The sequence below is a fragment of the Hoplias malabaricus genome, chromosome 3 (genome assembly GCF_029633855.1).
Source record: "Hoplias malabaricus isolate fHopMal1 chromosome 3, fHopMal1.hap1, whole genome shotgun sequence".
NCBI lineage: Eukaryota > Metazoa > Chordata > Actinopteri > Characiformes > Erythrinidae > Hoplias > Hoplias malabaricus.
Genome location: NC_089802.1, coordinates 154336 through 170563, shown reverse-complemented (window position 1 = coordinate 170563; position 16228 = coordinate 154336). Strand labels below are relative to the sequence as shown.

Below are 16228 nucleotides of genomic sequence, written 5' to 3'. Positions count from 1 at the left end.
CCAATAACGGTAGCGCTCTACAGTCAGACCGTCCAATCAGAAGATTTTAGGCTACTTCACCACGCCCCCTTCTCACTCAAGCGAACCAATCGGAGTAGGGGAGGGCGGGACTAGTTTGTAAACTAAACTTCTCGAAGTTCTCTGTAAGTGCTAGAAAAACAACATCCCGGACGTTTGTGAAATTCCGCCCGGACATTTTTTTAAGTCTAAAAAAGAGGACATGCCCGGGTCAAAGAGGACGTCTGGTCACACTACTTTATAAACTCCTCTCACATACATTAGCACACTCCATCTGTTTCTCTGCATTCTTTTTTTGCCCATTTTCACCAAAACAGGACCATCCTCAGCAGTGGTGTGTTAGTGTGTGTTGTGCTGGTACGAGTGGATCAGCCACAGCAGTGCTGCTGGAATTTTTAAACCCTTCCTCGTCACTGCTGAACTGAGAATTATGGCGGCTGATAAAGGATCAACACAAACCATGCAGCAGCAGATGAGCTACTCTCTCTGATTTTACATCAACAAGGTGGAGCAGCGCAGTAAGTGTGTCTCACAAAGTGGACAGTGAGCGGACAGTGGTTCTGTTTCATTATGAAAGAGGGCGAAAGGTGTTGAAGACGGTAGGCCGAGCAACAGATGGATTACAGCCTGTAAATTTTGAGCTAAGGTGCTTCTGTGGTCAGAGGAGCTGAGGTGAATTTAATGTTATAGGTTTTACAAGATAAACACACATTTTATAAAAGAAAATGAAGGAAATTAAGCGGCATCCGGGCACACTTACAGTGGAGTGTCCAGTGGTGTATGTGTATGGCTGGGTATGTGAGTCTGTCCACAGGTGTCTGTGTGTGGGGTGAGTGTGTGAGTCTGTCCACAGGTGTCTGTGTGTGGGGTGAGTGTGTGAGTCTGTCCACAGGTGTCTGTGTGTGGGGTGAGTGTGTGAGTCTGTCCACAGGTGTCTGTGTGTGGGGTGAGTGTGTGAGTCTGTCCACAGGTGTCTGTGTGTGGGGTGAGTGTGTGAGTCTGTCCACAGGTGTGTGTGGGTGGGGTGAGTGTGTGAGTCTGTCCACAAAGGTGTTTGTTTGGGGTGAGTGTGTGAGTCTTTCCACAGGTGTGTGTGTGTGTGGGGTGAGTGTGTGAGTCTGTCCACGGGTGTGTGTGTGTGTGGGGTGAGTGTGTGAGTCTGTCCACAAAGGTGTTTGTTTGGGGTGAGTGTGTGAGTCTGTCCACAGGTGTGTGTGTGTGTGTGAGTCTGTCCACGGGTGTGTGTGTGAGTCTGTCCACGGGTGTGTGTGTGGTGTGAGTGACTGGGTGAGTGTGTGATACTGTCCACAGGTGTGTGTGTGTGTGTGTGGGGGGGGGGGGGGGTGAGTCTGTCCACAGGTGTGTGTGTGTGGGGTGAGTGAGTGAGTCTGTCCACAGGTGTGTGTGTGTGTGTGTGTGGTGAGTGACTGGGTGAGTGAGTGAGTGAGTCAGTCCACAGGTGTGTGTGTGTGTGAGAGTCTGTCCACAGGTGTGTGTGTGTGTGTGTGTGTGTGGTGAGTGAGTGAGTCAGTCCACATGTGTGTGTGTGTGTGTGTGTGAGAGAGCGAGAAAGAAAGAGAGAGTGTCAGTGCAAAATATGTACGTGAACAGAAAACCATTGTTTTGTTTGTTTTCTTTGCCTTCCAGGGCACTTTTAAATATATTTTAAAAGCATCATGATTTTTCATGTTCTTCTTTTTATTGATCATTATTTCTGTCTGTAATGTGTCTGTCAAACTCCTCAGTGCAGTGTTCCAACATCCGGTGTAAAGCCTTCCCAGGGCTCGTGGCTGGTTACTGCACTCAACTAAAGCCCTGTTAACAGCTCAGTTCCGAGAAGAAATACTGGATGTCCACAAACTTTGGGACATTTAAGTGCACAGAAGCGGAGGAGCGGAGGAACTGTGCGTGACGTAGGCGGGAATCCAAGCGGGCGTGCATCACGACCCATTCGACACACACACAAAATCAACCTTTACAGCAGCGCTATTTTACTCCTAAAGGTCCACTGTAAAGACCTGCTGCTCCTCGTGCTCGCTCTTGTGAAGTGGGTTCTTCCGCGCACACGAGCCCTTGCACGTGCACGAGTCTGGAGCTGAGCGTGTCTGCGTTAGCCTCTCCAGGCTTAAAAACACACGCATTGATTCCCCTTCACTGCGGACGTCTTATCTGTCTGCCCCGGACACACAACAGGCTGAAGGTAAATAACTAAGCAGCAAAGCGGAGAGGGATCAATGCTGAGACCTGATGAATGCTTAGCGTCTTTACAGAGCAGTTCAGTCAGATTAGATCTTAAACAACGTGCAATGTGAAACACCTATTGATAAGACCCTCCCACCACTCCAACTAAAAAGCCCAGAAGAGGACATCTGGTTCTACCACAGTAAGCTTAAACAGATCTAGGATGAGGCTCCCATTCACGGTCTTATCTTTTAAGAAACAGCAGGGAAAATGGGTCAGGAGAGTTCTTAACATGCTGTTGCATAACACACAACAAAACTGTGTCTGCATTTAACTGCAGGAAGCACATGGGGTTTAGTTGGATTGTTCAAGCTGTGGATGTTGAGGGAGGAGACACTGCTGTTCCTTTGAGTAAGGCATCTAACCTGCTCCCTGGACACTGAGGTGGTTGATAGCCAGATGCACAGGTTGCGTATGTGGAAATGCTCACTTGTGTGTGTGTGTGTGTGTTCACTGTCATGGATGGGCTTAGTGCAGAGAAGCCATTTTTCCTAAGGGACTTAATAAAGTAACTCCACTTCACTCCACTCTTATTTTATAACATATTTTTCTAAAGGGTTCAACACGTTCTTCCAAGATCCAACTGCAGGTCTTCTGTCCCAGGCAGCACACATTAAAGGGGCTCAGGATGTGTTGGTACATTGGCTATTAGTGGGGCCCAGGTGGGCTGCCTATATCAGATAAATGTGTGTGGTTTGGTAATTGTCTATATACTGGGCCCACAGTGGGCTGCCCATATTGGCCTCATATTAAATTACCCCAGGTCCCGACCCTGACCCTGGAGGGCATCCAATTATGAGGCCAACTATTAAACTGTGGACAAAACTTGCTGTCACCCAGCTGGGCTGCCCATATGGACCCCACATGGCTGTGATGGCACAACAGAAAGAACTTTTAAAAACAAAAGGAGTGACAATCTAACTGTTAAATCAAATTCTAAGACCTGAGTTCCTGGACTGGGATCTAGTCCTGGACTTTGTGCAGTTCTGAATGGAGATTTTCCATTTAAAAGGGAACAGCCCGTTATTAGTTTCAATCCCAGTCAACGAAATCAGCTCTAGGCCTATTATTGAGCTATAAATCTCAGGATCCCTTCAGCAAAGACATAACGTATTCTGTGAAACCAACCCGTTATGGTGTGTCTTCTTTTGAACCTGATGTGGAGTTTACGGAGTTTGAGTGAGATTAAGCCTAATGCGAAAACTGGACGTTAAAAGCTGGACCGGAGAATAAGGATGCCTCTGGTGTTGGCAGAGAATTGAGAGAGTATCTTTGACAGCACAGAAAACACACAAACGGATTCGTGATGAAATCAAGCCTCACCTCACAACCGAAGCCCAGAAAACTAAAACTGAGGCTCTCATGTTTTGGACACGTTTCAGGACAAACAGATTCACTGGAAAAGACAATAAATCTTGGCGCAATGTTTGTGAGAAACAAAGAAACAAGGCGACGGCCAGCAACAGAATGGATGGAGATAAACATGGAAAGGTGAACAAATGATATAGAAGCCTGAAGAGCCCTAAGAGAAGAGAGAATATTCTGGAGAAACTCTTTTCATGTGATTGTCACAGGTTAGGGCAGATTTTGCCGCCCAAATTATAACAACTTTCACATCTGGGCCCAGAACCCGAGCTCAGATTTTCTACTGCAGTGTGTTCAAATTGATCAAGTTCTTACACAAATGACATGATTTCTCATAAAATATTAATATTAAATAAATAGTAAATCATGTTGTTAAAGTGCACAAGAAAGGACATCGCGATACTAATATTGCCATAATATGACATTAGATTTAATCTGTCCCAAAGACCAGGAAAAGCCTTATTATCTGTGCCATGTGCTTATTAAAGCTTAACATGGCTCTATTCTGAATAACAGCAATATCACATTGTCATATCACCCACCTCTAGTGTAAGGTTAACCCAGTTCACTTAATCTCCCAGAAATGATTTGTGGGGGATTACTCACTGCCCTCAAGTACAAAACCTGGGAACCTGATTGAACAGAGGTAAAATTGCATTCTCAAGTTAGTCTCCTGACAGTAATTTGCTTTTCAGAAAGCTCCCACCTGTCAGGAACAGAAATGTGAGCTCTGGGTTACAATTTTTACCTCATCTTCCATTTGTATAAAAACATTGCGTGAAGTTTTAAGGACAGTCACCGTTAAATAAATGCTTGCCTCTCCTATCTTAAGGTCAGTCCTCCCACTATTCTGTCTCCAAAGCACAACTCTGCTCTTCGTTCTTTTGGCCCATTGTCTGCAAAAGTAACAGTGTGAAATTCTGATTCATATTAAGGCACAGAAGAGCCATTCAGGGCCACCCACTCTTACACACACGCCACGTACCACTTACCTGCCTCCTCACTGGCAATGGACCACTAGCTGAGTAGGTTTGCTAATTCATATCCAGACCTATTCAAAAAGAGGGTGCTTTAAAAGTCAGCCAAAAATAACCCACTGAACAATGGGGAGTTGAAAATAACACGGTGGGAAGTCAATAAAAATGAAATAAAATATTATCCCCACTCCCACAGCGCAGAATTCAAATGGTGGGGGCTCAGTCGAAAACCACCTATGAGAAAGCCCCCAGTCTCAAGTGGAAATCTTTCCCCAAGCAGCAAAATCAACTAGTGATGCTGTGCCCCCTAGTGGTTCATATCAAAATACAGTTTTCAATGTCACATACAAACATTATTCAAAGTGATTAAAAAATTATTTTATTGTGGCAAAATAACAAAATGAAAAATCATGAGCAGACTGTAAGACTATAACGAAGAGCCTGACTCGTCAGAGAACAGCCGTGCCTAGTCTCACTTTACTGACGCGCCCGAGCTTGGACAGGACTCGTGTTAGGTTCACGATATGATTACAGTTCCATAAAAATGCATAGAATGAGCCTGGAAAAATGGCTCAAATAAATCCTGGAGGACATAAAAAATAAATGATGGCTTGATGATTATTCTGTCCCAGCCTTTGATGCGTGATTATCAGCACAACAAATTAAGAGCTACTAAAGTTAAATAGAGAAGACAGTGGAGAGTCTATTCTCAATAGGATCAGGTCCTCCTTTCCGTCCCAGAGGTACAGTACTCCTAATGTGGAGGGGTATATTTGAAAACCCTGACAGAGTTTATGAAGAGTATTAGCCTGATTAGGATTAGATTTCTGAAAGGACACTTCTATAAACATAACCTGCAATTTGTCCCAAGCCTATTTCATGCCAGCCAAGTAAACCAGGGGTAGCAGTGATCCACCTTAATGAGTTCTACAACACAAATGCAATACTTGATCTTCATTTATCTCCACAAAGATATTGGTGAGGGCTTTCTCATACCGTACCAGAAGCATTACGTCAGGAAAGAACCTGGAAAGTAAGATTAGAGCGATGCTTGCCTGCAAGAGTTAAAAGGTTAGAATTTAGTTAATAGGGAAATATTGAGCAGACGTACCCTCAAACCTCGAATTCTTCATTAAATCTGGAGTTTCCATCTCACTGTTAAAAGAGAATCTATGCTGGGCAAGAGATGACCCGACTGCCAGGTTTAGATAGATTTGTTTGTACGCTCTTAGAAAGAGAGGCTTCTTTCATGTGTGGCTCTGAGGACTCGAGTGTGGTCTCCAGCAGAGTGGAACCGCTCGTGTGAAGAGACAGGAACATAAGAAAAGTCCATTGCCTGGATGAGACTCTACACAGCCAACAACTCTCTCTCCGGTTTCTTCTTCACCGTTTCCTTCTCCCGCTCTGAAACATTTCCAAAGGATATTACTTTCACACCTTCACACAACATGTATTTAATCCAATTATTTGTAAACGAAAGGAAGTTGTGACAAACAAAATGTTTTGAGATTTGTACACACCTGACTTCTCCTCTGGAACTTCTGGTAGCTGTTCATTGGGCACCTCAGGAAGCTCCACGTCATCTCCCTGAAGAAAAGAGAAAAACAGAAGAGTCAATAAACAAATATTTCATTCATTCATTCATTCATTGTCTGTAACCCTTATCCAGTTCAGGGTTGCGGTGGGTCCAGAGTCTACCTGGAACCATCGGGCGCAATAATAAATATTTACTTTAAAAATAAACAAATAAATAATGAATAATAATAATAATAATTAAAAACAGTTGGACCAAATTCACAAAACAACCAAAGCACTGATTTCCATACCTTATTTCTAATGCGCATACACACACCCACCCACCTTAGTGATGGCCTCAAGCTCAGCTAACACAGCATCTTCATCCTCTTGAGTCAGAGAGCCTGCCAGAATGTCATCAATTTGCTGCACACAAGGACAAATGCACTAGTTATACACAACGTCCCCAGCACAAACAGACAAGCAGTTACCAGCCTGCACTGTTCTTTATCTGGAGCACCAGCTGCCCTTGTTTTTACAACTGTTAGGGAATATTTCACTAAACTGGTAATAGCATGGACATCTTGGAATAAAATATTTTTGCATTAACAGTAACATTAAAACCAACAAGTGTTTATTCATTCTCCTGAAACAATTGGAGATGAGGTTTTGTTCTCACAATGACTAGATGTTCAAGACTCAGATGTAAACACTTGAAGGACTTTGGTGTGTTGAGAAGTGCTCACTAAAGGTCTGACATGGCAGATGTGTGCAGATATTAGTTGGCTTCAGTTAAAAGTGTCAATGTTTTCTAGAGAGTTTAGATAAACTAAATAGATATGACAGCATGAGAAAATAAATATCAGGTTTTTAAAGAACCTCTTTGTAAACGAGAATTGGGGGAAGTGGCACTCACTTTCTGATACTCTATGGCATCATGGGTCTCATCCATGATTCTCTCCACTTCTTCTATAGACAATACCTGTGAGGACGAAGAGACGGTAGACATATGACCCGTGTACCAAAGTTAACCTTTACATTTCAGGTTAATTACTGCACCAACAATTGAAATGACAGCAGTGTTTGAGCTGTGGAGACAGAGCTTCTTCTGTAGTGACATTAATTCATAGTCATTGCTTATGCAATCAATTAACTGTTAAAAGAAAAGAAGAAAAGTTGTGAGTAAGTTCTGAATTGGTTAGATGCGCTAACATGCGATTACAGATGAAAAAGAACACAACTACGTAAAGCACCCTCAGTAACATATGACCCAATACATACCTCATGCATTTTCTTTAAACAGTCATTGCCAACCTTCAGTCCTTCAATGACCTTCATTTCAATCTGTGCAAACTCAATGTCTTGAACCTGTGTTAAAGAATAACCCATGAAGACTTGTAATTTCAGCATCTCCAGCTGTAAAACATGTAACTAAAGAGCAAATCACTGTAATAAAAATAATTTCATGTGATTCATCAATTAATAGATTCATCAATAATTTCATCCCACGCCGAAGGAGTTTAGAATTTAATTCCCACAGCGCAAATGAAACACATGGATTACCCCATATTTAATCAATCAAATACATCCATATTATCGGTATATTAACAATGATTTGATCTGACACATGCTCATCAATAGCACTGAAATTCCACTCACCCCAAGTAATGAACTAAAAGGCTCTTCATAAGACATGTTTTTAACTCTGAAGCTTTATTTTTGTCGTACTGTGTTTATTTACCATGTGCTCCAGGTTGCTGATCTGGTTCTCTGTCTTGTCCAGAAGTTGTTCCTGGAAGCGTTTCTTTTTAAGCAGCAAGAGTGCCTTTCTACAGAAGCACAAATAACAAACAGACATGGCCTTGATAATTGAATACACATAACTGGATATCTGTCTTTGTCCCAGTGCGCAGGAGACAGAGTGACAGACACAAGCAAATATTAGATTTCATAGCAGAGACATCCACAATTCAGGGAGGGTCAGAGCCTCTTTTCAATGTGAAATCATTATCAAACACAACAAAGTAACCTGGTGGGATTTTCAGGGCTCCAAGAGAAAGACATGTACATTAGGAGACAGAAAAAAAAATAAAACTCAAACTAAAAACTATAATTAAAATGATGTAATGTACATTACATTATTATTTGGCACTTAATAAAAGATATCAGAAAAACAATAAAAGACAAAAATAAGCAGGTGATCATTGCCAGATGAAATGGTGGCCCAAAGGTAAAGTGTACCCCACCCCCACCCGAAAAAAACACCATGAGACACTTGAGACAAAAATACAGGTCAAAAATTTAGAATCAAGAAAAGAAAACTCACTCTTTCTTGCCATCTTTCAGAAGCTGTTTGGCCAGTTGTCTCTCCTTCTCCATCTGCAGAGCGATCTTCTTTTGGTACTGCTTCAGTTTATCTCTCTGCTGCTTAAGTTGCTGTGGTCAAAAGAAACAACAGACAATCGGTCCCTGGGTTTACAGCCGGACAGTAAACATCTTAATAAAACCTCCAGCTACAGAGAGTGCCAGATAAATATCAGAGGATCAGATAAATAGCCACCCTCAAAGATGCCGGTATTTGAAATGTGTAAGAATATTTTGCCTAATGACTGATACATTGTTTTATAACGATTCTCATGTAAACCTTTGGCCTACAATGATTTAAACTGATGACTGAAGTTCATGTAGGATGTTCTATACAGGCGCCACTGTCTCCAAAGAAAATGATTTATTTACACGTACCACAAAATTACATTTGTCCACAGTGTATTTAAAATATGCTTTGGGTCTTTGGTCATAAATGGCCAATTAAATGGATATATTCGCCATGTTTCTCTAACTTTCTCTACAAATGCATCCACACAAGAAAAAATGACTGGCTGTTTACAGTAAAAACACAAACACTGCATTATACGGCGATTCTGACTGTTCTCACTTAAACCGTAAATACGTCACGGCTGTAGGAACAGACTTATTCACAGCAAACAGACTCTTACGTTAAAAAGGAGCGGGAGGAAAGGAAATAAGCGTCTCAAAGCAAAGGAAATGCAGAAAGATAAATCATATATTTCGAAGTACTATTTTAAGGCTAGCTAGATTAAACCCAGTGAAAAACTACTTAGATTACTCCGAATAACCCCAGCGTTAATAAAACCATAACCACTCCCAGAGTAACGTTAGCGGAGTTAACACCAGCTAACGTCTTTCAGAGGATAGTAAAGAAAAACGGCACTTTGGGATATTAATAAAGCGCTAAAACACATCAGACAGATATTTAAAGTCGTCCTAGAAGGGTTCAAGGAAACGAGACCTCTAATACTATAACGTTTATTCAATTAATGTTCGTTATTCGTATGTAAACACTGACAAGAACCGCTCGGTCCTGCTCTGTCACTCGACTCCGCTTCTTTTTGCCGAAAATGTTTCCCATGTCGAAGCCGCATCCCCGCTTTGCCCGCTTCTGTAAAACACAGACTTTATGAAGAGGTGGGTTTTAAGGTGTTCATTTCTGTTTCTCTGTGTTTATAAGCGCAAGAAATAAAGAATAAACTCCCAACGACGCCGGCAGCGAGCACTGTTCAAAATGGCTACAGACGAGAAGCTTCACTTTTACTTTCAAATGAAAAGTCTCGTGTAGGAGGACTTTTATTGATTAATTTTGTCGAGAGAGAGAGAGAGAGATCTGATATCAAAATAAATTAATGAGAATGCCTTAATATGGTGTAGGAAAAAGATATTTAAGAATCTCATTCACGTGTTTAAATTAGTTTGCTTCCTTGCTTTTAACAAAACATTTTAGGCAATATTAATTTAATATTAATATTAAAAACACCTTTTCTGTGAAAATAAACATTTATTTATTTCCTAACTTGTGTCACACACCAGCATTCATGCTGTTTTATTTTGATTAATTCAGCAATCACACTTTTTTTATATATAAATCATCATTTGCATGTAGTTTAACAGTTTTTTCACGAGATAAACGCAGTAAAGTAAGAGTATAATAAGTATTTTTTTTTAATTCATCACACTTGTATAAGTTTACATGATTAAAATATTTAATGGACTGGCCACGTTAATATCTACAAGAAATATAAAGTAATATTATCATCCAAAAATAATGAGTTGTTCCTTAAAATGTTAGAAGAAAAAGAATATACACTTATAATAAATACAATTTTTCTGAATTTTAAATTGATACAACTTTATATATATATTATAAATAAATAAATACATAAATAAGAATTTTAAAAAGAGGAGAAATAAAGGGGTTACAAAAGGAGTTGCAGGTGTTTGGAACTAAGCTGTATCAGATGTTATGGTTGACTTGGGGCTGATATTTTGGCTTTTATTGCATCACCCATCATCATGAGGAACCTGAGGAATCCAGCATCACTTACACTCCCATACCATGGAACACACACACACACACACACACACACACCCACACACACACACCCACAGTCTCACTAACACACTGTTACTCAGCATTCTATGGCCAAAAACAAACTCTCTCCTCCAGGGTCTGCATGCCTCTACCAGACACATACACATTTGTTTTCGTACTCAACTGAAGCCAATGCTTATAGACTTTCATTCAATTTGTGGGAATATAACTTGAATATTACTTGCCTAACCCTAATTTACATTGATGGTGACATGGTCCCCACTCCATGATACATCCCTGGCACACACACACACACACACACACACACACGCACGCGCACACACACTAGCCCTTGGCAGAAATGACTACTTTATAAATAGCAGAACAACTATCCAAGGAGGTTATTTTTATAGGGCACCAGGGCACAGAGCATAACAGGAAAGAGAAGAGAGGAGAATTGGACAGTTTTTAGCACTGACTAACAACACAAAACAGCATCATGTCTTCTGACCCATCAACTTTACCCCCAGGAGACCCTGTGTGTCCTGGGTGCCAGGCTGAAGGGTCACTTTTGCTCTCCTGTGGTCACAGCTTGTGCCAGTCCTGCCTACAGCTCTGTCAGCTTGAGTTTGGCCTGGAGCAGAAGGGATGCACAGAGTGTTATGGACGAGAGTTGCTGGACAGTGTTTTAAAAGGCCTGCTGGACTCTTTGTTCGAAGGCCAGCCTCGGCGTGTTGGGTCAGCTGCTGATCTGGGTCTCGGCAACAGTGAGGAGGACAAAGATGGTAAGGTGTGTTCTAAACATGCAGAGAAACTGACTCTGTACTGTGATGAGGATGAAGAGCTGATCTGTGGTCAGTGCCGTGAGGAACAGCATGAAGACCATAAGTGTATCAGCGCAGAGGAGGCCGCTCTGGAGTGCAAAGTGAGACATAATCCTTATTTAATGTTTCCTAAACTCTGCAGAGTTCACTTGACGAAATATTGACAAAGACATTCAGAGAATTTTGAAACATTTTATGCCTTTGATGCTAGGGATAGGAACCAGATGTTCACATAAACAAAATATAGCCACAATATTTCTCAAATATGAATTGAATTTAATAATAATAATAATTTATTTTATAGCATGTTCCACATCTGTCAGCAGCTCTGGATTCTTTACAATTCAGAAGAAAAATAAAACAACAGAATTAGGCATTAGATCACAAAAGAGTAAAACTTCACAATTTATTGTTTGAAAAAAAAAAAAATTATAATAAATATAAAAAAGTAACAGTGGTGCAGCAGGTAGTGTCTCATTCACACAGCTCCAGAGACCTAGAGGTTGTGGGTTCGAGTCCCGCTCCGGGTGACTGTCTGTGAGGAGTGTGGTGTGTTCTCCCTGTGTCTGTGTGGGTTTCCTCCAGGTGACTGTCTGTGAGGAGTGTGGTGTGTTCTCCCTGTGTCTGTGTGGGTTTCCTCCGGGTGACTGTCTGTGAGGAGTGTGGTGTGTTCTCCCTGTGTCTGTGTGGGTTTCCTCCAGGTGACTGTCTGTGAGGAGTGTGGTGTGTTCTCCATGTGTCTGCGTGGGTTTCCTCCGGGTGACTGTCTGTGAGGAGTGCGGTGTGTTCTCTCTGTGTCTGCGTGGGTTTCCTCCGGGTGACTGTCTGTGAGGAGTGTGGTGTGTTCTCCATGTGGGTTTTCTCTGGGTGACTGTTTGTGAGGAGTGTGGTGTGTTCTCACTGTGTCCGCGTGGGTTTCCTCCAAATGACTGTGAGGAGTGTGGTGTGTTCTCCCTGTGTCTGCGTGGATTTCCTCTGGGTGACTGTCTGTGAGGAGTGTGGTGTGTTCTCCCTGTGTCTGCGTGGGTTTCCTCTGGGTGACTGTCTGTGAGGAGTGTGGTGTGCTCTCCGTGTGGGTTTTCTCCGGGTGACTGTTTGTGAGGAGTGTGGTGTGTTCTCACTGTGTCTGCGTGGGTTTCCTCTGGGTGACTGTCTGTGAGGAGTGTGGTGTGTTCTCCCTGTGTCTGTGTGGGTTTCCTCTGGGTGACTGTCTGTGAGGAGTGTGGTGTGTTCTCCCTGTGTCTGCGTGGGTTTCCTCCGGGTGACTGTCTGTGAGGAGTGTTCTCTCTGTGTCTGAGTGGGTTTCCACTGGGTGCTCCAGTTTCCTGCCACGGTTCAAAAACACACGTTGGTAGGTGGATTGGAGACTTAGAAGTATCCATAGGTGTGAGTGTGTGAGTGAATGTGTGAATGTGTTTTGCCCTGTGAAGGATTGGCGCCCCCTCCAGTGTGTGTTCCTGCCTTGCACCCAGTGATTCCGGGTAGACTCCGGACCCACCGCGACCCTGAACTGGATAAGAGCTTACAGACAATGAATGAATGAATGTACAAAAGAAAGATAAAATAATAAATGCGCAAAAACAGCAGTGGATGGCTGCAGATGTACAGGCATCTGTTATGTACCTTTCAGAACAATGAATCATTTTGGAAGTCTGGTTCTAATTAGAAAGACTGTAAAGAAATTGGGGGCCTTTTTGGTTCAAGTTTTGCAAACAAACACTAATCACAGTGAGGAGAGCTGCCCTGTGTCCAAATGTGCATAACCGAAGCTTATTATTTAAAAAGTGTCTCCCTATTGGTTGATGAAAATGGGAAGTTAATTATACAAAGGTGAGTAATGTTCAATGGTACTCTCTTTAAATTCTCTTTAAAGGAGGAGCTGAGATCTGCACTAAGGCCCTTGCAGGAGAAGCTGGAGACTTTAAACATGGCCAAACGGAACTGTCAGGACACATTTGAGCACATCAGGGTAATTAGCACCAATGTGTGTCTGTTTATCGTATCTATTTGTGTATTTCTCCATCTTTATTAGTATGCGTTTATATGTCTATTGAAAATAAAATAGACAAAAAAATTCTGTGTCCAGAAACAGTCCCAGCATGCAGTGCGGCTGATAAAGGCAGACTTTGAAAAGCTTCATCGTTTCCTTCGGGACGAGGAGTTGTCCACCCTGAACACTTTGAAGGAGGAAGAGGAGGAGAAGAGTCGGAAGATGAGGGAGAAAATAGACAGATTAGCAGATGACATTATGTCTCTCACAGAAATCATTAACTCAACAGAAGAGGCCATGAAGTCAGAAGATACTGACTTCCTGAAGGTAAGGACTGGAGTTGGAGGGAATTGGGATTTTTCCATTTCCAGACTCCATATTAAAAAGCTTTCTAGTGAGATAACTGGGTCGTGTCAAATGCATATCAGTTTGAAACGAGGCCAGAGAATCCTCAGAGATATGTGTTGTGTTGCAGAGCTATAAGAAGACGTCAGAGGGGTGAGTAAAGCAGACTCCATGACATTTCTATATCATCTGTTTACTCCTGTGAGCAGATATAACAATGAAAACACAGGGTTTGAAGGGAAAGCTGACATTACATCAAAGTCGTGTTATAACTGAGGTTCTTCCTCTGGGCTGTAGAGTCGAGTGCACGCTACAGGACCCAGAAGAGACGTCTGGAGCTCTGATTGATGTGGTAAAACATGTGGGATGCCTCAGGTTCAGAGTCTGGGAGAAAATGCAAAACATTGTAACATACAGTGAGTATCCCACAGACATCAAATTATACACATTGTAAAAATAACTAGAGACAGTGATCAATGTGTTTTATGATGCATTTCAACTGAAAAATCTCACACAGTAATTACACAAGTCTATTTCAAAATGTAGTGCATGGATGACTGGGTGAGTGTGTGGAACTGTCCACAGGTGTGAGTGTGTGAGTGACTGGGTGAGTGTGTGGAACTGTCCACAGGTGTGAGTGTGTGAGTGACTGGGTGAGTGTGTGGAACTGTCCACAGGTGTGAGTGTGTGAGTGACTGGGTGAGTGTGTGAAACTGTTCACAGGTGTGAGTGTGTTACCCTGTGATGAACTGGGTGTTTTCCTACATTGTAAAAAATGATTCCAGTGACTGTAGAACTACAAAGTGCTTTGGCACAGTCAGTGAAGCTGAGAGAACGGACAATGTGTGTACAAACAAGGCAGTGGCTTTAATGTTATGGCTGTCAGTGTGTGTCTCCTCTCCTGAAAAATGAACAAATTAAAGGCCTTTTGACCTTTAATCATCAAATGTTGGCCTGTGAGTTCTGCACGGTTCTGAACATTCCTGTGCAACTCTCCTCAGCCCCGGTGGTCCTGGACCCCAACACGGCAGACGTGTGCCTCTCTCTGTCTGATGACCTCACCACTTTGCGTTACACGGAGGAGGAGCAGCCGCTGCCGGACAATCCTGAGCGATTTTGCAACTACGAGTGTGTGTTGGGCTCTGAAGGCCTGGGCTCGGGCCGCCACAGCTGGGATGTAGAGGTGGGGGACAGCAGTGAGTGGGCTCTAGGGGTGGTCAGGGAGAACGTGGTGAGGAAGGAGTGGTTTCCTCCTAATCCCGAGAGGGGAATGTGGACCCTGTGTCTGTATGGTGGAGAGTACAGGCCCAAAAATGCATCCAGTGCCCCCCTGGCCTTGAAGAAGAAGCCACAAAAGGTGAGGGTGCAGCTGGACTGGGACGTGGGCAGGGTCACGTTTTCGGACGCCAGTGACAACACCATCATCCACAAGTTCAAGGACAAGTTCACTGAGAAGCTCTTTCCCTATTTCTCCAACGCCTGCAAGAGGCATCCTCTATGCATCCTTGCTGAGAAAGTGTCTGTCTACACAGAATAGCGCAGATATCCAGAGTTAACTAAGGCTCACACAAGGGTAGGTTACACACATCATTACACACTTCCTGTACAGAGAACAGAGTTCTGATAATTTTGGTCTAAAAATATTACATATTTCCTATATTTAATATTAAACATTAAATAATGTCATATAAAGGTTTATAAATGTTTTATTAATTAAATCTGTTTATTAATGATAACATTAGGTTTTAAACACCTTAAAAATAAGTAATAATCAGTTATAACATATAGATAGAAAGGGCAACTGTGACCCCCCCATCCCCCCCAATTACTCAAGTAGTTGTCTCTGTTAGTGAACCTCAAACCTTTCAGCTTCGTATTTAAAATGTTTTTGTCAGGCTATGCACTTTGGGAGGCAGAGGTAAATGCAGAGAGGGTACTTGATTATAACAAAGGAATACAACAAATAGAAAACAAGGAATTAACAGACACAAAACATAAGGACAAAATACTAAATACTAATCTGAACTGAAATACACAGAAAACTAAACAGAAAGCTAAGGCTAAACCAAATCAAGGAGCTAATGCTAAACACAGAGCTAAACCTAAATACAGAGCTAATGCTAATCCTAAATACAGAGATACAAAAGAAACTGAGGGACCTGGAACAACAGAGATACCAAGACACAAAGGGATAAGTGGAATGCAATGGTCGACAAACACCGAGAGTCAAGACAGGGCTTATAAACTAGAGGACAACACAAAACACCTGGGAACAACAATCACAAGAGGAGACACTGATGAGAGGGTGGAGCTACAAACCAAGGAGGGGCTAAGGAGGAGACAAGGGAGACAGAAACAAAACAAAACAAAACAAAGAGCACTGTGCTAAGTAAGCACATGGTGGGAACAACAGGGCCAGGGTGTGACAGTGTTAAAGATTTAACCACCAACTTTAATCAAATAACTACAAACCGGATTCCAAAAAAGTTGGGACACTAAATAAATTGTGAATAAAAACTGAATGCAATGATGTGAAGATGGCAAATGTCAATATTTTATTCGTAGT

At 42.3% G+C, this 16228-nt stretch overlaps 2 protein-coding genes across 2 annotated transcripts; one reads left to right on the top strand and one right to left on the bottom strand.

Annotated features, from left to right (window-relative positions):
- Positions 1-4968: 4968 nt before the first annotated feature.
- On the bottom strand, positions 4969-9719 carry chmp6b (charged multivesicular body protein 6b). The gene is made up of 8 exons (XM_066664994.1): positions 9484-9719; positions 8443-8552; positions 7858-7945; positions 7398-7484; positions 7033-7098; positions 6462-6542; positions 6122-6188; positions 4969-6005 (listed from the first exon to the last, which is right to left on the bottom strand). Exons 1-8 carry the CDS (start codon positions 9544-9546, stop codon positions 5950-5952), a joined length of 618 nt encoding a protein of 205 aa, XP_066521091.1. The 5' UTR covers positions 9547-9719; the 3' UTR covers positions 4969-5949.
- Positions 9720-11002: 1283 nt separating this feature from the next.
- Positions 11003-15199, top strand: LOC136690736 (nuclear factor 7, brain). The gene is made up of 6 exons (XM_066662695.1): positions 11003-11428; positions 13201-13296; positions 13414-13644; positions 13793-13815; positions 13960-14078; positions 14664-15199. Exons 1-6 carry the CDS (start codon positions 11003-11005, stop codon positions 15197-15199), a joined length of 1431 nt encoding a protein of 476 aa, XP_066518792.1.
- The last annotated feature ends 1029 nt before the right edge of the window (positions 15200-16228 follow it).